The sequence below is a fragment of the Camelus bactrianus genome, chromosome 11 (assembly GCF_048773025.1).
Source record: "Camelus bactrianus isolate YW-2024 breed Bactrian camel chromosome 11, ASM4877302v1, whole genome shotgun sequence".
Lineage (NCBI taxonomy): Eukaryota > Metazoa > Chordata > Mammalia > Artiodactyla > Camelidae > Camelus > Camelus bactrianus.
In genome coordinates this window covers 53,916,968-53,938,703 of record NC_133549.1, presented here as the reverse complement: position 1 = coordinate 53,938,703, position 21,736 = coordinate 53,916,968, and the positions used below count along the sequence as shown (strand labels likewise).

At 35.6% G+C, this 21,736-nt stretch overlaps 1 protein-coding gene across 3 annotated transcripts in view; it reads left to right on the top strand.

Moving 5' to 3' along the window:
* The window catches only part of PCDH15 (protocadherin related 15), a 721,184-nt gene that overhangs the window by 670,666 nt on the left and 28,782 nt on the right, over positions 1-21,736 (top strand). For all 3 annotated transcript variants that reach the window (XM_074374029.1, XM_074374028.1, XM_074374030.1), the window contains exon 29: positions 17,896-18,072. In XM_074374029.1, coding sequence (XP_074230130.1) covers positions 17,896-18,072 — 177 coding nt within the window. The remainder of the gene's footprint in view (positions 1-17,895; positions 18,073-21,736) is intronic.

Here is a 21,736-nt window from a genome sequence, read left to right as displayed (position 1 = left end):
CTCCTTGGTTAGATTTATTCCCAGATATTTTATTACTTTGGGTGCTATTTTAAAGGGGACTGTTTCTTTACTTTCTTCTTCTGTTGATTTATCGTTAGTGTAAAGAAATGCAACTGATTTTTGAACGTTAATTTTGTAACCTGCTACCTTGCTGAATTCTTCGATCAGCTCTAGTAGCTTTTGTGTGGACATTTTAGGGTTTTCTATATATAGTAACATGTCATCGGCATATAATGACACTTTTACCTCTTCTTTTCCAATTTGGATCCCTTTTATTTCTCTCTCTTGCCTGACTGCTGTGGCTAGGACTTCCAGGACTATGTTGAATAGGAGTGGTGATAGTGGGCATCCTTGTCTTGTCCCAGATTTTAGTGGGAAGCTTTTGAGTTTTTCACCGTTGAGTACTATGCTGGCTGTAGGTTTGTCATATATAGCTTTTATTATGTTGAGATATGTTCCCTCTATACCCACTTTGGCGAGAGTTTTTATCATAAATGGGTGTTGAATTTTATCAAATGCTTTTTCTGCATCGATTGAGATGATCATGTGGTTTTTGTCCTTTCTCTTGTTGATGTGATGTATTACACTGATTGATTTGCGTATGTTGAACCAGCCTTGTGTCCCTGGGATGAACCCCACTTGGTCATGATGTATAATCTTTTTTATGTGTTGTTGGATTCTATTTGCTAAAATTTTGGTGAGGATTTTGGCGTCTATGTTCATCAGTGATATTGGCCTATAACTCTTTTTTTTTGTAGTGTCTTTGCCTGGTTTTGGTATCAGGGTGATGGTGGCTTCATAGAATGAGTTTGGGAGTATTCCCTCCTTTTCAATCGTCTGGAAGAGTTTGAGAAGGACTGGTATGAGTTCTTCTTTGTATGTTTGGTAGAATTCCCCGGAGAAGCCGTCCGGTCCTGGACTTTTATTTGTAGGGAGGTTTTTAATTGCTATTTCTATTTCCTTTCTAGTGATCGGATTGTTCAAGTGTTCAGATTCTTCTTGATTCAGTTTTGGTGGACAGTATGTTTCCAGAAACTTGTCCATCTCCTCTAGGTTATCCAGTTTGGTTCCATATAGTTTTTCATAATATTGTCGTATGATATTCTGTATTTCTATTTTGTTTGTTGTAATTTCTCCATTTTCCTTTCTTATTTTGCTAATTTGTGCTCTCTCTTTTTTCTTCTTTGCGAGTTTGGCCAGAGGTTTGTCGATTTTATTTACTTTTTCAAAAAACCAGCTTTTGGTTTGGTTGATTTTTTCTATGGTCTTGTTAATCTCTATTGTATTTAATTCCCCTCTGATCTTTATTATTTCCTTCCTTCTGCTGCTTTTTGGGGCTTTTTGTTCTTCTTTTTCTAATTCATTCAGGTGGTGGGTTAAATTGTTTATTTGAGATTGTTCTTCTTTTTTGAGGAAGGCCTGTAATCGCTATAAACTTCCCTCTTAGCACTGCCTTTGCTGTGTCCCATAGGTTTTGAGTGGTTGTGCTTTCGTTATCATTTGTCTCAAGGTATTTTTTAATTTCACCTTTGATTTCCTCATTGATCCATTTTTTTTTCAATAACATATTGTTTAATCTCCATGCTTTCCTTTTTTTCTCCTTTGTTTCTCTGTTGTTGATTTCCAGTTTCATGGCATTGTGGTCAGTAAAGATGCTTGAGATAATTTCTATCTTCTTAAAATTGTTGAGGTTTCTTTTGTGCCCAAGTACATGATCGATCCTGGAAAATGTTCCATGTGCACTTGAAAAGAATGTATATCCTATTTTTGGGGGGTGTAATGCTCTGAAAATATCCACCAAATCTAGTTTTTCTATTGTAGTATTTAATTTCTCTGTTGCCTTGTTTATTTTCTGTCTGGAAGATCTGTCTAGTGATGTTAATGCAGTGTTAAAATCTCCAACTATGATTGTATTCCCATCAATATCCCCCTTTATCTCTGTTAGTAATTCTTGTATGTACTTAGGTGCTCCTATATTGGGTGCATATATATTAACGAGTGTAATATCCTCATCATGTATCACTCCTTTAATCATTATAAAATGTCCTTCTTTATCTTTCTTTATGGCCTTTGTTTTAAAGTCTATTTTGTCTGAAATCAGTACTGCAACACCTGCTTTTTTGGCTTTTCCATTTGCATGGAATATCCTTTTCCATCCTTTCACTCTCAATCTATATGTGTCCTTCTCCCTAAAGTGGGTCTCTTGTATGCAGCATGTTGAAGGTTCTTGCTTTATTATCCAGTCTGCCACTCTGTGTCTTTTGACTGGAGCATTTAGTCCATTAACATTTACAGTAATTAATGATAGATGTGTGTTTATTGCCATTTTGAACTTATCTTTGCAGTTGAATTGGTATATCCTCTTTGTTCCTTTCTTCTTCCTTTTGTGGTTTGGTAATTTTCCTTTGTATTATCATGGATTTTATTTACTTTTTGTGACTCCTTTGTAAATTTTTGGCTTGTGGTTACCCTTTTTTGTAAATCTATCAACCCTTTACTATAACTGTTTTTGTTAAACTGATAGTAACATGATCGCAAACCCATCCTACTGTTAAAAATTTTTTAAAAAGAAAGAAAAAAATATTCTATATTTCCCTGCCTCCCTCTCCCACTCTCAGTGATTTGTATGTCTTCTTTTATAATTTCATGTTTACTTTATTTGTAATTCATGAGTTATCACCGTTCCAGTTGTGTGTTTCTCATTTCTGTAGCATCCTGCTGCTTTTCTATTTAGAATAGCCCTTTCAATATTTCTTTTAGCATCGGTTTAGTGTTGCTAAACTCCTGCAGCTTTTTTTGTCTGTGAAACTCTTTATTTCTCCTTCTATCCTCAAGGATAGCCTTGCTGGATAAAGGATCCTAGGCTGCATCTTTTTTTCATTCAGGGCTTTGAATATATCTTGCCACTCCCTTCTGGCCTGTAGTGTTTGTGTAGAGAAATCAGCTGAGAGCCTTATGGGGGTTCCCTTGTAACTTACTCTTTGCTTTTCTCTTGCTGCCTTTAGAATCATTTCTTTATCCTTGACTCTGGCCATCTTGATTATGATATGTCTTGGTGTGGGTCTATTTGGGTTCTTCCTGTTTGGGACCCTCTGAGCTTCCTGTACTTGGATATCTGATTCCTTCTTTAAGTTTGGGAAGTTTTCAGTCATGATTTCTTCAAAAACCTTTTCGATCCCCTTTGATCTTTCTTCTCCTTCTGGGACCCCTATTATGCGAAGACTGGGACGCTTTATATTATCCCATAGGTCCCTTATGCTATTTTCATTATTTTTTATTTGCTTCTCTTGTAGTTTTTCTGGATGGGTGCTTTCTATTGCCCTGTCTTCTAGATCACTAATTCGTTCCTCTGCATTATCTAGTCGGCTTTGCACAGCTATTAGATCATTCCTCATCTCTGTCAATGAGTTTACCCATTCTACTTGGCTCTTCTTTATAGCTTCAATTTCATTTTTGACATATTTTATATTTCTAAACACTATCTTTTTTAATTCCTTCAGCAATTCGATCACTCCTTTTTTGAAATCTTGATCTAGTAGCCTATCGATGTCTATTTTGTTGATCTTTCTTTCAGGGGATTTCTCTTGTTCTTTTAATTGGGAAAGGTTTTTCTGCTTCTTCATCTTGCTCATACCTCTTTGGCACTGTGGTTTATGGAGTATCAGTTGTTTATTTTGGTCCTTAAGGATTTTATCTATGTGATGCCTATTTAGGAATAGAACTTAGGAAAAAAAGAAAAAAAAATAAGAGAGAGAGAGAAAGAATTTTAAAAGAAGGGAGAAAGAGGGTTTGAAAACAGTGTATAATGAATAATAGAAGAGTGAGTTGAAGCAGAGTATTAATCGGGTTGAGACGTCCTTTTGAAACCTTTACAAAAAAAGGGGGGGGAGATGAATAGATGTATTTGAAACCTGTGTCTAATCAATAGCAGGACATCAAAACCCAAGAGAAATAGAAATGAATTAAGAAGTAAAGATTAAGAGAGTAATAGAAAATAGAACAGGTAAAAACAGATTTAAAAAAAAAAAAAAGAGGGGGGGTTGTCGGTGTTCTCCTGGAGTCTGTGTGCTTTTAATGTGAAGTCTTTCTGTCTTCGTCCTGTTTTGGAAGCTCAGCTTGCTGTTTTCTGAGGCCCTCCGTTGGCGCCCTCTTCTGTGCTGCTCCCAGCACCTGTCGGCAAGCAGATCGGGCCTCCTCCTAACACTGGGTCAGGTGCAGCTCTCCTGTGGGCGGGCGGGTCGCTGCCCCTCCGGATGCCGCAGTCAGATGTTGCAGACTGGCCGGGTAGGAGGGCGGGTTGTGCCCCCTCCCAGCACCTCGGTCAGGGGCTGTGTTCCTGCCCGAAAGGCGGGTGGCAGCTCTCGCTCTACCTGCGCCGCCGTGGGTAGCTTAGCTGCTCTGTGTGGCTGCGCGCTCCGCCCTGGTCGGAGCTCCAAGGGTGGGCTCGGGGAAGACCTAGGGACAGCGCTGTCCCTGCTCCGAGCCAGAACCCAGCTCCTTGTTTGTCTTTGTGGAGCAAGTTCTCTGAGGGACCAGGATGGAAGGATCCTATCTGCCCCGGGCTGCAGGCCAGTCTCAGTCTGGCCTTTGAGGCTGCTAAGCCCTTCCGTGCAGATGCAGGTTTCGCCCCCGCCCCCGCCTGAGTGCTCAGCGCGGAGGCTATGGCGGCTGTGCCTGAGCCCCGCCTCTCTTCCCCGGAAAACTTTCTGCGGGTTTTCAGAAATGGGGGTGTGCACCCTTCCCCCGAGAGCACATCAACCTTGCTGTTTTATGGAGGGCCCAGGTTGTTCTGCCTTGTGCACCCACAGCCACGGCGCGCAGCCCCTTGCGTTCCCCTGGGGCTGCCTCCGTGCAGCCACTTCCGTCCTCCGCCCGGCTTGTGCAGCCTGGCCCTGCCCGCGGCTGCTGGCCCGCGTCTCAGGCTGGGTGTCGGGGGGACGCTCTGTGCCCGTTTAACTTAGTTCTGTTAGTCAAGGGCTGCTCTGTACAGATCCGAGCCTCGGAGGCTCCCCCTCTGTCCTGCTGGCCTCTCAGTTGGAGAGGGGAGACCCAGCGATCGAGTGCCAGTCCTCCTTTGCTGCTCCCTCCCGGCGGGACCCGTCCTGCGCTGCTTTGCCTTTTGTTGTTTCTTTTTTCCTTTTCTCCTACCAGATTTTTGGCGTCTTTATCTTTTGAAGAGGGCGATGTTCTGTCGGAGTTCCACAGGTGCTCTGGTTGGCTGAGTGGGTCTGTAGTTGTGGGTCTTGGTGTATCTGTGGGAGAGGGTGACCTGCGAGCGTCCTTCTACTCCGCCATCTTCCAGAAATCCGCCTATGATACTTATCATCCACCATTCAGTCTCTCCTTCCCACTGTGTTATCTTGGCCTTATGCAAACACCTCTCCAAGTTCAGACAGCCCAGGAACAGCCCAGGAATTTTCACACTTTGTAAATCGGAGCTTACCCCAGCATAGTTTGGGAGGCTGGAAGTCCAAGGTCCGGTGCCAGCATGGCTGGGCTCTGGCAAGGGTCCTCTTCCAGGTTTCAGCCTGCTCTCCTCTAGTTTTGTCCTCACAATGCAGGGAAAGAGCTAGAGAGCTCTCTAGAGTGGCGTCTCTTCTAGGAGAGAACTAACCTGATTGCCTTTTTAAAATATTAATTTATGATTTAGTTATATACTTCTGCAGAAAATTATATAAATAAAAACAATTTAAGCAAAGGTTAATTATGGCAAGTTACACTGTATTACTGTCAGTATTCTATATTGCATATGCAATGAAATTTGATGTCATTATCAATTTACTATGCTCATTCAAATTTATTAATTACTCAAAACACCTATTTTGAATTCTTCTTGGATACAAATAATCATTACCTACAGTAGGCTACAAACTTATGACATTTATTATTATCATAATTTTTTTCCCTCTCCCTTTTGAACAGTGTACACCAAACATGTCTGAACATGTTATTGTTGACTCAGACAAAGTTGTGGTTATGAATTCACAGTTCTCTGATAGTCTAAATGTTATCAAGGATTATTAAAATGTCTTTACTATTTTGCTCTTCACTCTAACCTAGCCTGCCATCATTTAATAATTTTATAGTGATATGTATTAACTGTTCCTAGTCTTTTATTGAGTTCAGGTTGACAGATGTTGGTTACTGTCAGTTTGCCTCTTTCTAGCAAATTATCTCACACTTCCAAGTTGCCAGAAGAAGCTTCAGATAGTCAGATAGGTAACCATTTAGTAATTATATGCCAAACAAAATATAATAGGTACTGATTAAGGCATAAGTATCTGTGCTTTGTAACAATTATTTCTTGATATTTCATAAAATTTAACCTCTGGGTGTCACATAAAATGTCCTATGAAAGAGGTAATCATCAGCTTTTAAACAGGCAATAGCAATCAGACAGTGCCTTGTTTACTTCTGCACAAGTGCTTTATACACTCTTAACCTTTATTAAAATAATAGCTGATTACACCTGAAAAGAATTAGGATTATGCCTGTCTCTTAACTACTTTAATGTCATCTAATGAAGCAGGCCTTCTCTGATTACGCAATCCAAAAGAGATGGCACTCTTTTCAACCTCTAACCCTTTATTCTGCTTCTCCTCAAAGCATTATCTAAAGTTTATATTATACATTAGTTTAATATAAGCTCCATAAAAATAGGAAACCTACTTTTCACTACTATAATTTCAGTGATATAATAGGCATTCAATGCATTTCACTGAGTGAAAGTTTTGTACAAGCAAAATCATGATGCCCTTTTCTTGTATTGAGACAAAATTTATAAAAACCGAGAAGGATGGTGACATAAAAGTATAATTTCATAGCAACTATATGATTTATTCCTCCTACATGGATATGAAAATATGAAAGGGAAAAATCAGGGGTCTTTCAAGTCTTGAGAGAAATGAATCACTGTGAAAGGAGCTTTGACTTCATATGATACTGGTTTTGAAACATGAGCTTGGATAAATAATTTAATCTTCCCTAGACTCAGTTTGACCATTTGTCAACCAGAGCTACTAAAAGCTCTGTCATAGAATTGTAAGAAGCAAATAGTATAGCCCATCTAGGACAGTGTGAACATTCAGTGAATAATACATGTTCTATGCAAATGAGGTTAGTGACCAAAGTCAATAGGGTAAGGCAGGGAGATGCCAGAGTTCCTGCATGTTCTGTTCTAATAGCATAGTTTAGTAATACAGCTCAGATAAGGGATTCAAACAAACAAGTCTGAATCCTATTACAGCTGTATGACCTCTGGGTAAGTTATTTAACACTTAGGGCCACAGTTTCTTACTTCGAAAATTGGAATAAGGTTATTAGTCTTGTGTTGCTTTTGATACAATTAAATATAAATTTGTTAGTGCAGTAAGCAGAGCAGGCGCTTGTAAGATTCCTTTTTGTAGATTTTTCTTAATCTGTTTTAATTAAGAGATTATTTAGCACAAAAATTTGGGATCCCTTTTTTAAAAAAAGACTATTTTTTAGACCAGATTTATGTTTGTAGCAAAACAGAGCAGAAGATACAGAGAATTTCTGCATAGACTTCCTCCCTGCCCCAACATAGCTTCCTCCACTATCCGTATCTTGCACCAGAGTTCTACATTTGTTACAGTCAATGAACTTGCTTTGACACATCATAATCACCCCAAATCCATAGTTTACATAGGGTTCACTGTTGGTGTTGTAGGTTCTTGGTTTGGACCTATGTAATAATGACATATATCCATCATAGTAGTAACCTACAGAAATGATTCACTGCTCTGAAGAGTCTCTGTGCTTCACCTACTCAAATCCCCCTTTCCCACTAACCCACAGCATTCAGTAATCTTGTAACTGTCCCCATACTTTTATCTTTTCCAGAACATCATATCCTTGGAATCAGACAGGATATAGTCATTATGGTTCCTTCTTGAAAGCTACTTCAATAGATGAAAGTAGTGATAAGGACTGTTAGGTCTAATTCTGCACCATGAAACTCCCAAAACTCACTCTCAGTGTAGGAAGATAGGGGAATAGTGAAAATACATGTATAACCAAGGTAGACAGCAGAGTGCCAATCTGTTAACTAAAAATAGGAATTTATTGTTCCAGTGATCAAACTAACCAGCACATTCATTTCCTGTAGACATTTTTAGATGACAAACCACATCATCATCAAAGCCGTTTTCTGATTTCCTATGAGACATCCCTACCTTATGAAGGGAAAACTTGAAATCCATATGATCATCACTGTTATTTTGCCCTTTAGGCAGACTCAAGTAGAAGGCCAATGTCCTTTCAGAAGGAGTCAGTGTCCTTTGATGGCTAAGAGCACAGTGCCTAGAAAACAGAATGCTCAAGGAATAAATGTTAACTGCTACAGAGAGCTCATGATTACTCCCCACTCCCTAGGAATAAATGGCTCTACTGAATTTTTTTTATTACTTGTGTTATTTTATGCTTATAGAATTAACCAATAACCCTTTGTAATGAAACACATCTCTTTTTAATTATAATAATGAATTCAGCAAATTCCCCCATAATGAGACTCTACGCCCCCTACACACCTTGCGTATGTATGCATATTTTGAAGTATTTTAGATTGACCCTAGAATTTCTCTCTTGAGAGCCTTGTGTTTCTCTTACCAATTCTTGAGATTAAGGAGTAGGAGAAATAGCTGTGAGGATAAGGTTAAGGAGATCTTATTAAAACCAATAAATGATTGGCAGTAGTGTCTAAAGAAGCTAAGAAATGTTTGCTTTTTTAAAAAAATTGAAGTATAGTCAGTAACAATGTGTCAATTTCTGGTGTACAGCACAATGTCCCAGTTATGCATATACATACATATATTCATTTTCATATTATTTTTCATTAAAGGTTATTACAAGATAGTGAACCTAGTTCCCTGTGCTATACAGAAGAAATGTTTTTTAAAATCTTTTTTTATATATAGTGGCTAACTTTTGCAAATCTCAAACTCCCAAATGTATCCCTTCTCACCCCCTTTCCCATGGTAATCATAAGATTGATTGTGTCTTCTTCCTTTTTCCTTCCACTTCACCATGAAGCCTAAGTAAATGAAAGTAGTCTAGGATTCTAAAATTTAAAATCATTAAGAATTTGTAGAAATGGCATTTTTTTTCCAAAAGTATAAAGAGTTTAGAAATACTGTGTTACAATATGAATCAGAATTGATAATTTAGGTGTCAGAATTGGTCACTTCTCTTACTTTCTAAATATAATGTGAAAATCAAAGATATTAGGACCTCATTGAAGTAGTTACTGCTTTGATGTGGAAGAGCCTTTCTCCGTGAAATATTTACATAGCATCTGAAATGTGTCTGTGTAATTAATTTACAGCTTCTGGAATTAAGGTTACAAAGTGTACTTTAGAAATCTAGCCAAGATATGTATTTCTAAGATAGGAATTATAAAATCTCTTGGAAAGAAAACCTATGAAATGGCAAAAAATAAGTGCTAGCACTTAAATTTTCTTATATGTGTGTAATAAAGACTTGGTATTGATGGGAAACGTTTAGTTGAAAGGCAAGTCAATAAGCACATTATGTTTGATCATTTTTATCTACTCTTTGCTTTAGAGTAAGAGAGCTCAGGAACCTTTCTATAAAGGGATAGATTAATATTTTAGTAATTAGGCATAATATTTTAAAGTTTTAAGAATGTTGCTTCACTAAATTACTTCTTTGTAGTATAATATTTAAATGTTAATAATAATTAATAATTTTTGTAGCAAAATACTTTTGTAAATAAAACCTTATTTCCAAAAACAAGCAATAGGCTGGATTTAGCCAGTGGGCTGTAAATTGCCAGCTCCTGATTTACAACGTGATTCTTTGTAGAGAGAGAGAAAAAAGCTACAATGCTTATTTATTCTATTCAAATTCCTATAAGAAAACACTTTGGGGGAAATCTCACATGAAATTCCCAAGTGATATCATTTTTATTTTCCTGGGAAGGCTTTGTTTTTTTTAAGTTCAGGAGACCTAAACTCAGGCCCTAACCCACCAGTGACTAGTAAAGAGGCCTTGTGCCAGTTAATTAAACTCTTTGAGTCTTAGTATCCATATCTTGAAGCTGGAGATCTATTCATTAAAAAAGGTTAGCTCTTGGCTGTAAGCACTGGAGATTTATCAGTGAACAAAGTTCCTGTCTGCATGAAGCTTCCATTCTATTGAGGGAAAACAGCAAATGCAATAATAAAAGTACGTTAATATATAATGTGATGTTAGGTAGTGATAACTATAATAAAGATAAATAAAAGTAACAATATGGAATTATGGAAGAGAAGTACTATTTCATATAGTACGATTGAGGAAAGCCTTTTTAATACGCTGAAATCTGAGCAGAAACCTGAGAGAAGTGAGGGAGAAAGTCATGTGGCTCTGACTGTGTGGAGGAGGAGGGAGGGGAGCAGCGGGGAAAAGCTGGAGGAAGTTACCCCATAAAGAGGAAACTGCAGATATGAAAACCCAGAGGTAGCAGCATGCTTGTCATATCAAGATACAGAAGTCATGGTAGGAAATTAGTTATGCAGGATCTCATAGGCCGCTTGAAAGACTTAACATTTTACTCTGGTAAGAGAGAAAATCCTTGTAACTCTTTGTCCAATATAGAACCACTAGTTGCATGTGGTTTTCGAGTGCTTGAAAAGTGGCAGGTCTAAATGAGAGGTGCTATAAATATAAAATACATACCAAATTTCAAAGATTTAGTACAGAAAAAAAATAAAATATCCTTTAATATATTACATACTGAAATGATCATTTTTGGATACATTTAAATGTGTTAAGTTAACCTCACCATTTTTATTTTTAATTTACCATGGCTACAGAAAATTTGAATTTACATGGGTAACTTGCATTATATTTCTTTGAAGTAGCAATGCTTTAAATGTTTTCCACAGAGAAATAACATTTTGGCTTAAATTTTACAAGGTTGTTGAGTGGAAGACCAGGTGACCAGTTATGAGTCCACAGCAATAGTCCAGGGGAGAGCTCATTGTGGCCCGGACTGGTGGTAGGGGATGGACATAGGGAGGGATTTAGGTTAAGGGTATATTTTTGAAGGTTCAACCTACAGAATTTATAATGGATTTGATGTATGAGAAGAGGTAGGCAATGATAATAGCTCCTAAGTGTTGTGTCTGAGCAAACAGACAAAATAAAAATAATATTTGCCTTACTTGGACACTGAAGAATTTGATAAAATTCTACATGTGAAAGTAATAGTATTGTGTACTTGGAGAGGATTGACTTTATCTAGTAATATTTGATTCATATCAGTAAATGCCCTGAATGTCAGCTCCCTCTTTCACCATCACCCTGCTGTTTTTTGTTTGGTAATGGATTAAAACTCCATTATCTCTTCCCCACAGGCACTTTCTTAGCCCTACATTAAGATTATTTCCTTCTGTCTCATTTGTTTCACATGAACTGTGTATATTATACATATGAGGTATGGTGCTATCCTATCAAATCAGTGAAAATCTGTTAAAAAATAAGCCCAGCTGGGACATATGAAATATATTATTGTATCTGAGAGTTTACTTACTTGTGTAGACTTTCTTATCTGCGTATCCTTAGTTGAATTGCTATAAAAGTATTTCTAATCACATGCCAATTTAGTTTAAGTATATGTAACACAAAGATGTAGTTGAAGTTGAAGAGGTTATCAACAGAGAATGACCATAAATGATCTAATTTTTATCAGATCATAAAGCACAGACATTTCAAAAGCATAGCTTGAGAAAATAATGTTTTCTGTAATAGGCACGTAATAGCTGTAAAATAAATCAAAGCCGTCATCAAAATAAAACACAAACTCAATGTAGAATGAAATCCTACTTTTTAATTTTCAAAGTATAAGTCACAATTCTTTTAAAAAAAAGAGAAATGTGATTTGGTTTTATTCAAAGTCTGGCTGATTCATTGTTTTGACATAAAATGTATTCATCTGCTGTTTTTCTAAAATACTTAGTTTTGAGCTTCATTTTGGTAGAGAAAGAAGTAACCTCTCTTTCCAAGAAGAAATGCTTATTTTTAACTCATTATGTTGTAAGAAGTCACAGTCCTTTACAAAATTAAGATAGCCCAGAATACAGTTAGACTTGTACAAAACAGTGTCTGATACTGTTACTCATACACATTGTAGAATTAACCAAAAGCAAATTACTTACCAATTAGATTTTACTTTTTCTTAAGATTTCATCATACATGGATTTAGTAGAGGCATATGTGCTTGATGTGTTTGCTTTCAATAGGTTTGTTTCATATTTTAATGGCCACACTCACCATTCATTAATTAACAAATTTCTGAATAATTATATTTAAAACTATACCAGTTTTTATTGAGAATGAAATTGAAGGATAATAAACCAACTTTCTCAGTTAATATTTGCCATCTGATATATATATAATACAAAAAATTTTAAATTCATAATTGTTCTCCTCTTCCATTTTCCCAGTAACATACATTACAAAAAAAAATGAAAATGAGAAATGAAAACAGTAGAGCTTACCAGTTAGATTTAGATGCTGTATTTTGTCAGATTCACTATTTTTTCCCCTTTCTTTATTTTGTCAGAAACAATGAAACTAAAGCCAAAAACTAACATAATACTTTTTATTAGTCCATTGAGGACATTTAAGTTTTACTTTTATTTAAAAATAATATTTGATATACTTGAGCAAGTACTGTTGCTTTCAAGAAGAGATAAATAGAATCTTCCTTAACTGAAAATATAATTAAATGGAAGACCAATTAAAAACATTATTTTTTGAGTTTTAAAGCAGATAGAGATACTTTACATTGTCTTTGTTTGCCCTGTTAGAAAAGCACAAACATGAAAAAAATAAAGTAGCGTTGGAGCAAGCAGTCTGCTTAAGAAAATGGCAAACTTAAAGGATAGATTGAAACAGGTTGTGGAAAATAAAAATCAGTTTAATTCATGAGATGATTATAATGAAGGTCCCAGTATATTAGCTGTAATATTCTTATTTTAACTTACGATCTGTGTTATATATTTTAGAAGAATCTGAATAAATATTTGTTAACATATGATGGAGGAAAGCATTAACATTTACAAGTATATTCTATGCTGTGATTTGAAAGAAAGTGGTTACTCATATTCCCAAGGTAAAATCTACTCACACAAAAACAGTGAAAAAAGGGCATTTTCCAGCCTCTTATTACACTTATCTTTTCATCCAAAAAAGTCTGTGGAAACACGATTGGAGAAATTGAAGAGAGAAGCAGAAAAATGCCAAGTGTTATAATCTCTCTTTTACTTTTCCCAAATGTTGTATCGTTCAGTTCAGTTTATTTTTCAGAGCTTTTGATTGCATCAAATAGAAAGTAAGTGGAAAGCAGTTCCAAGATAAAAAACAAGATCATGGTATATGGTTCCATCCAGCACTTGAATCACAGTTGCTTTCTAAAGATTTCCAAAATACATAGTGAGCATTTATTCCTTTCAACATTCTTCTTTCTACATATTCTTTTATGTTTTATGGTCCAGAAGTTTTGCCAAATAGAACAGCATATAATTTATTATAATTAGTGCCAACCCTTGGTACAAGGTAAACATGTTTTCTTGTGCAGCCACTCAGTTCAGATACCTGATCAGCAAGAGCCAGTTCCTTTATTCTCTTAGTTATGTTTATAGTTCTCCTAATTTTCTCCAACTTATACACTCTTTACCTGTCTGTGCTGTCTTTTAACATGATAAGTAAATTCAACCACACGTTTATATAAGATAATTCCATTTGTATCTGCAGCAACAGAAACAGTATTTTAGATACTTGTGTTTATGTCTATGTTGTAATAGAGGCCACAGTTGATTTTTTTTTAATGTTTGACATTATTCAAGGAGAATTTAAGATAGCTTACAATGATTCATACAGTGAATCACGGTAAAACACATTTAACATGAGTCAGAAGAACAGGCAAACAGAATAAAAAGAAATCACAGGAGGAGTCAGAGTGAGAAGAGCAGCAGAGCGTCTGTGGGGTCCTGCAGAGACACTAGAGAGCAGTTAGCAAACTTGGTCTGCGTCATTTTAAGGGCCAAAGTGAAAGAAGCAAGCAAACAAACAGAAAAAAAAAAAATCAGATACAAAATTCAAAAAACCAAACCACTTCTGGTGGAAAGGCAGAACTACTTCTGAGCCAGATTGGAGGGAAATGTTTTCATCCTGTGGGACATCATAGAGAGGGTGTCTCCTAATGTCATGAAGAAATGTTCTGTGGAACCTAGAACATGGCTGAGGATATGGTCTGGGTAGAATCTCTGCAGACCTGTGTTAACAGAGGAAATGAGTCCAGAATGTTAGGAAGGCCTGTGCTGTGTTTCATAGCCCTCTGACCATGGGCAATGCCTATTGATTCTTTTAGCCAGGCTTTTGAAAAAAATATTGACAGGAACTTGCGGTGGAACTCCCTATGCTGCTAGTTAAATATAAACTATTCACGCCAACAAAAGGCTAAGTAGGGTTTAAAATCATGAAATTGGAGGAGTTTCTACAGCCACCACAACAAATAGCTAATATTTGTGGCACACTTTTTATTTGCTAGGCTTTGTACATTTAATGGGTGTTATCTAATTAACTTCTCATAGAGACCTTTGAAGTAGATAGGATTGCTTTCCCCATTGTACAGATGAGTTCCCTAAAACTTTGAGAGGTGGGGTAATTTCCACAGAGACACAGAAAGCAAATGGTGGAAATTTAGTTTGAATCTACGTCTATGGGCAAGCTGCAGGCTGGGTGTCTAACCACGCTCTCTTTATAGTGCTTCTTAAGAGACAAGCCTAATTAAAAATCCAACCCAATTTTTCTTGGGAGGAAGCTGCTCTAGCACACAAGGCCAGAAGCTCTCATCAAACAGTAATTTTAGCTTGGCCCAGTCACAGGTAATTGCGAGGATAGCTGATGTAATAATTTTAGTGTGAAAAAGTAAAAAGCAATACTTGTTTCAGCTATAAAACTCTTTCAGTAAAGCTTCTGCACTTAATTTTTTACAGCCAATTTCTGGTTGAAACTAACTGAAAATGTACATAGTGGTAACTAGACAAAGTGATGTTTGAAAATTTAAATTTGGGGGCATCAACCAAAAATAACTTGATTCCATCACAAAATAGTTAACTGAGCCAATTCTTTATTGGTACTCTTAGTTTGTGACTTAAAAAAAATGCTTTTTGCATAGAAAAAAGTTTAGTTAAATATGCCTTTCTACATTTTTGTAAGAAAGCTATTGAGATTACTATTTCTAGTTTAAATTAGAAACTAGTTTAAATTTTTATTGATTAGTTATCATGTGGTAGCACAATAAAACATGTTACATACATGCATGTTTATGTACAAACATATATGTACATATACCATATATACCACACATGTTTATTATAAATATATGTATGTATATATCTATGTATATTTATCTACGTAAAAATGTATATGTTAATTATATTACCATATTTCCTTAGAAGTTTAGAGGTTTTGAAACTTAATCTAGAAATCACATAATAATATATTACTAAATATGAGTATGGTACAGATCTTTTAAACTGAAGTGGAACAATAAACCCTAAATGAAATTTAATTTTAATTTAATGATTATAATTATTATAAAATTCATTTACACTATATTTGCTTCTTGGAAAATCAATCAGATGATTCTTTGTTTTGAGAAACTTTGCCATAATCAAATATTATTCTGCCATATATTCGATTGTACTACTTGTATTTTCAACTGACGTACTGCTTCCAAAAATTTAGATGCAGGGCACTGTTAACATTGTGTAAACATCACCACAGACATCTCCCTTGATACAGTGTGTGTGTGAGATACACATATAAAAGATTGATGAACAATATTATAGATCCCTCTTCTCTGTATATATGTGTATACACATATATAAATTATAAATTATAGAACTCCTTTATTAATTAAAGGCTTAAAACAAAATACCATAATACCATAAATTGGCAATGACCTAGTAACATGTAAATACTTTAGGCTGGTGAGCTGGAGAGTCATGTTTGTTCTTGATGAAATTAAATGTGGTAAATTCTCGTGACATTTGATTCTGAATTTATGTTTGAATTGGATTACTATATTAATAAATTGAAGTAAACATTAAGGCCAATTTAAACATTGGTATTAAAAAATATGAGCCAATTCAAAGTAAGTGGAGAGATATACTTTTAAAAATAATGAGGTCAAAAAACTTTTAGGATGCAACCATGTACCTATGTACATCTGAAAATTAAGGACTAAAAATTGATTTTTGATAAATATCATATATATTATGTATATGTACATACATATATATGTAATGAAGACAAGTAGTAGAAATACTTAGTTATATGAACATAGATGATAAATGGGAAGAACTGATTTTTACAATATATGTTCGTATTTAAAAGAATTAAATTTAGTTTTACATATATTTATCAGAAAAAGATAAGGAATGAATTCAAATGTGGACACATTCTGCTTTATCATAACAGACATTTCATCCCAAAATATCGCTGAATGTGTATTCTTCAGCAACGGTCTCATCAGAAAAGATACTGTAAGGCAGAGCGGCCAGTGGGTGTGGGATAATGAGAGAAAAGGAAAAGCATGAATAGTACTTCAATAAGACAGATGTCAACTGTGCTCCTCTACACAAATTAAAAAGCAAACGAACTAATACTGCATGTACATTGGTCACGTCCCTGGGTGTGAACACCACAGACTTGTGCTCCATGGTATACAGCCATTTCCTCCAAGGTTCAGTATCCTGTTTATTCTTTCAACAGGGCAAACTGAGCACATACCAGACTCAGAAGGCAACATTTTACTTTTTTTAAGAGAGCAGGAAGCAGGTCAATTTAGGCATCCAAAGTAAAAGTTATTTCCTATTATATCAGTGGTCCTTAGAATATTACCCCTTGCTCCTCCAAAATGCCTCACAGCTTGGACGCCAAGAGGAACACTGAATCATAAATTTTAAGATACTTTCCATGTATAGTTATTAAATTTGCATATAAATGCCTATAAATATTTAATATGTGCATTCTAATGTTAATCTTCAAGAATTAATAATATAAAGTTTTTAATAAGGAAAAAGAACATTAAAAATTGCCATTTGTGGCAATACAGAATAACAAACACTTGGCACTAATTAATATTTTCAATTAAAATCAAGTTATTAATTTAGAAAAAATTGTACTTTATAGAAAATTACCTATAGGTTAACATTATTTCTGTTTTTTCATGTGACTTATTACTCATTCTACATTAAATGAGGTATCTTTTGGTTGTTTGTATTCACTTAAATAACTTCTGAGATTTGCAAGCAATATTTTTATCTTAACCTGGTGAGCGTAGCATAGCAAAATACATCCCATTGCTGTAATGCTCAAAGGGTCTTTATACACTTAAGAAAATAGGCATCCTACTCTTGCACCTTGGCCTGTGGCCAAGTGCCACGTATCACAAAATCTGGTGGAAGGTGTAATTTATGACACCGACCATATGAACTCAAGAGTTCTAAGACCCTATGGCTCCTATAAAGCATAGACAGCTCTACTTGTACAACATAGCTGGTATTTCCCATGAGCCATGTAAAAGCTCAAATGGTATCATACATTTTTAAAGTCGAGACTTAAATAGGACATGGTTGATGACCTCTTTCTACCTTACTCAGCTTCCAGCATCATTGGGAGTTAAATGCTCTAAATATATAGGGACATTTTTTTTTCAAGGTTCATATTCAGTAAACATTAGCAAAATCCAGGCTGTCATCATTTTTCATTTACTAAATGTCATTTCAAGTTGAATGTGATTTTTTTTCCCTAGTGAGCCCATCCGAATGTCATAAAGTTTGTGTTCTGTTTGATTTATAGGATTTTGGATCGCTATGTTCAGGAGCAAATTCCTGGCGCCAAGGTTGTGGTGGAGTCCATCGGTGCTCGCCGGCACGGCGACGCCTTTTCTCTAGAAGACTATACCAAGTGTGACTTGACTGTCTATGCCATCGACCCCCAAACCAACAGAGCCATCGACAGAAATGAGCTTTTTAAGTAAGTACTTTTATTATCTGTAACAGCTCTCTGGTTACAATATCACCGATAGATAATCCTGATTTAAGCTTGTATGTACTTAAGTTTAAAACTCACCAAAATGTTGCTGAAAGTGAAGTATCAGCAAGAAAAAAGAATCTAAGAAACAATACCTAGAGTCCTCATACTTAGAAGTTTAAGATGTAAGTGTGAGATTAAAGTGGCTTAAGAAATTATGTTCTCCCTGAGATGTCAGATGGTCCCGTATACTTAAGAACAATGAGCAGTTCATTCAGGTCACTTTGCATCAGCTCCCACTCCTGCTCCAAGACCCTGACTGTTTGAGAGGAAAGCACCGACCCCTTCTTAAAGTGGCAGTTTGCCGGTGATGGTGTCCGTAGCCTTGAATTTTAAGAACAAGCCTTAGCTTTCTTTAATGTCTTATTGAATCAGCAAAAATGAGTATCTGATTTTTCCCTTGACTTGGGGATGGAGGGCAGAGGGGTAATCACTTCCATCCAAGTCTGTAACCTATGTGATATTTCATCTTGGTATGAATTTAAATGTTTGAGTTATAAATCCTAAAAATAAAGAAAATACAGAATCTTAAACAAAACATTACTATATATTCTCCTTTGAAAATTATTCTTGAACAGCTTTTTTGTTGTTGTTAATTTCTCCTTTACTCTAGTGACACCTAGTGTCCAAAAGATTCTTGGAATGCAATTCTTACCAAAAGTAAAATACATTTTTTTTAGTAAAAATACACAATGATCTATAATCATATGTATATAGTCTAAATATTTAGAAATGTGTATATATATACACACATATGTACCAAAATCCATTATTTCGGAATTTAGTTTTTCTTTGTCAACATATATAATAAACAGCATATACATAAATATATGCACATACAAATTTATGTATATATCCATATGAGGGAGCATGTTTTTATTTAGTAAAAATCTACTTACCCATTTATTAAAACTCGTAAATTCTGAATTTTGTTTTACTTTATATCTGCTCATCAACAAAATTTCACTGCTCCTATTTTAGAAACAGTGAAATAGTGATTTAATATCAACTTAATTTTTTTAAAAGCCATAGTTAATAAGTATATTATTCATCAGTTTATATATAACAGATATTTGGGGCATATGCAAGATAGTATACTAATCCCTGTGGGGAAATATACATGACAAAAGCAATAGTTTACTCTCAGGCTTTAGACTCATTATCCAAATGAAGCAACATATAGATCCACTAAGCCAATTTTAGCTTGCTTTATTAACTAAAGAATATTTTTATAAATATACTTTAAAATAATTCATATCTTCTTTCTATTTTATGTTTTGTCATTTTTAACATTTATTTAAATCCATCTGTATTCTGGATTTTGTATACACTGGTTTTATTTTGAAATATGGTGACAGGTTGTTTGAATTTAAAAAGTTTTTCCTAAATATAAAAATTTCTATTCTCTTCAAGCTAATAGCCTGGCTTTAAAAAGTAAAATAATGATGATTTATAATTCAAGGTGTACTTATAAACATTTTAGAGATAAAAGATGTGAGCACTGAAGCCAGTTAGATTTCAACTGACAGACACTATGAAGTATACGATAAGCATCCTTCATTCTAAACAAGTTTTCCCAAACCTAGATTATATTGTGAAGAGTAAAGATCTAAATTCAATAGAATAACTACTATAGCCAGGAAGGAAGGGATAAGGTATAGAATAACTATAAATTAAAAAAAAAAAACAAACCTTTATATTGAGGAGAGGATAGACAGACTAGTATTAGCATTGTGCTTTATCAGTCTTCACCTGGAACTACTAGTAGCTGAGAAACAGTGGTATAATTTAAACCCTAGGATTGTTCCTTGAAATATTTTGTTATGAAATTATATAGATATATTTAATAATCTAAGGCTGATAGTGCATAGATCTTATTAAAATGAAGTTATGAAAGTTATTGAAAAGTTACTTTCTAACACTGAACAGATATACTACAACAACTTAAGATTGTTGCCTAATGCCCAGATCAGTGGAAACAAGATCATTCTCTCAATTTCTCTTTATCCTAAAATCCAAGCTTCTGAGAATGTTAGAACTTTCAGGCCAAAGAATTAGAAACAAAAAAAGATGTCCTCCAAGGAGTTCAATTCAGTTTTAAAAAACTGATTTAACGCTATCAAAATTAAAAAAAAAAACACTTGTAAACGCATAGGGAAGACTGGAATGGCTTCAGTGATAGTTATTACCTAATTTGTTCCAAGAGTTTATGAGTATTTTGGTTTTTCTAATTTTAATTATCTAAATTGTTTAGATTTTCTGCAAAAATATATATTACTTTTATCTTGCTTTTATTCTTTTTGTATGTCTCTGAGCTTCAATTTGTGTCTTTTGTTTGTTTGGGCTTTTTGTTGTTTCATTCTGGAATGTGCTCAGACAGTATCTCTTCAAATATTTCTTATACCTGTTTTCTCTCTATTTCTTTTCTGGGACTCCGATTAAACTCACAGTTTTTGCATGCTTTGTTTTTGTCCTTCTCCCTTCCCTTAACATTCTTGTCTCTTTGCGTTTTAGTTTGGATAATTTCTGGTGCCTTGTTACCAAGTTCACGGATTCATCTGTGTTAGCCTATTGATAAGCTCATTGAAGAAATTCCTTGTATCTTAAAAAAAAAAATGCTTGCATTTCCATTTGGTTCTTTCTTACAGTTCCTACCAATTAACTGAATTTCTCCATCAGTTCAGGCATCTCTTCTGCCTTCCACTAAGTCCTGTAGCGTATTAGTCAGGGTTGTATCCGGGTCCCTGTGTGATAGCTCTGGTATCTGGGTTATCTCCGTGTCTGGCTCTGTTGCTCTTTATCTTCAGCAAACCCGCATGCCTGTGCCACAGAAAGGGTTTCTCTCCATTCTGCTAACTCTCCCGACGTGGTGAACTGCCCTTTCTTGTTGCTTGGTTCTACTCTCATGGTGGGGAAGGGACAACGTGGGGTTGGGGGGTTCTCTGTTTCTCTTGTTGAGCTTTGTCAGCTTTTCTTCTCCTCTTTCCCTTGATGTCCATTCTCTCCTTTGTATTTGTGGAAGTTCTTGGGTGTAAGAGAGATCCCTGCCCGTCCCTAACCAGTAGCAGACCTCTGCCCTGTACTGCAGGGTCCTAGGTCCAAGGCAGCTCCTGCTCCTCCCGGATGGGTAGTGGATTCTTGCTTATAACGCTACCCCAGAAGCAGTGGACCTTTCCTTGAGCCCTAGGGATGGGAGTAATTTCTCCCTCTCTTTCTATGGCATTTGCTTTGTATGCGACACAGGTCCAGAGAACTGCAGAGTGTCACAGCCTTAGCTGATTACTTCCTATATCCCTGCACCCTGAAGAGGATTTCTCTGGTCTCCTGCCCTGTCCCTAATCTATCTTTTGGAAGTCCATGGAAGAGTTTGTGAGTGAGTGAAAACCCCTACTTGTGTTTGTGGGGCTCTTATTCTAACCTTCCATGCTGATACACACTTAGGTTTGTAAAATGTATTAAAATTTTAGCTGATTTATTTTGTTTGCAGTTAGGGCTGCAATTTTCACCTCATTCTGAAGAGGTGAACTGACACATGGTCTCATCCCATTGCTGGAGGAAATTGTCACTCTTTGGAACCTGGCTTCTTGCTTGAAAAAAAATTATAATT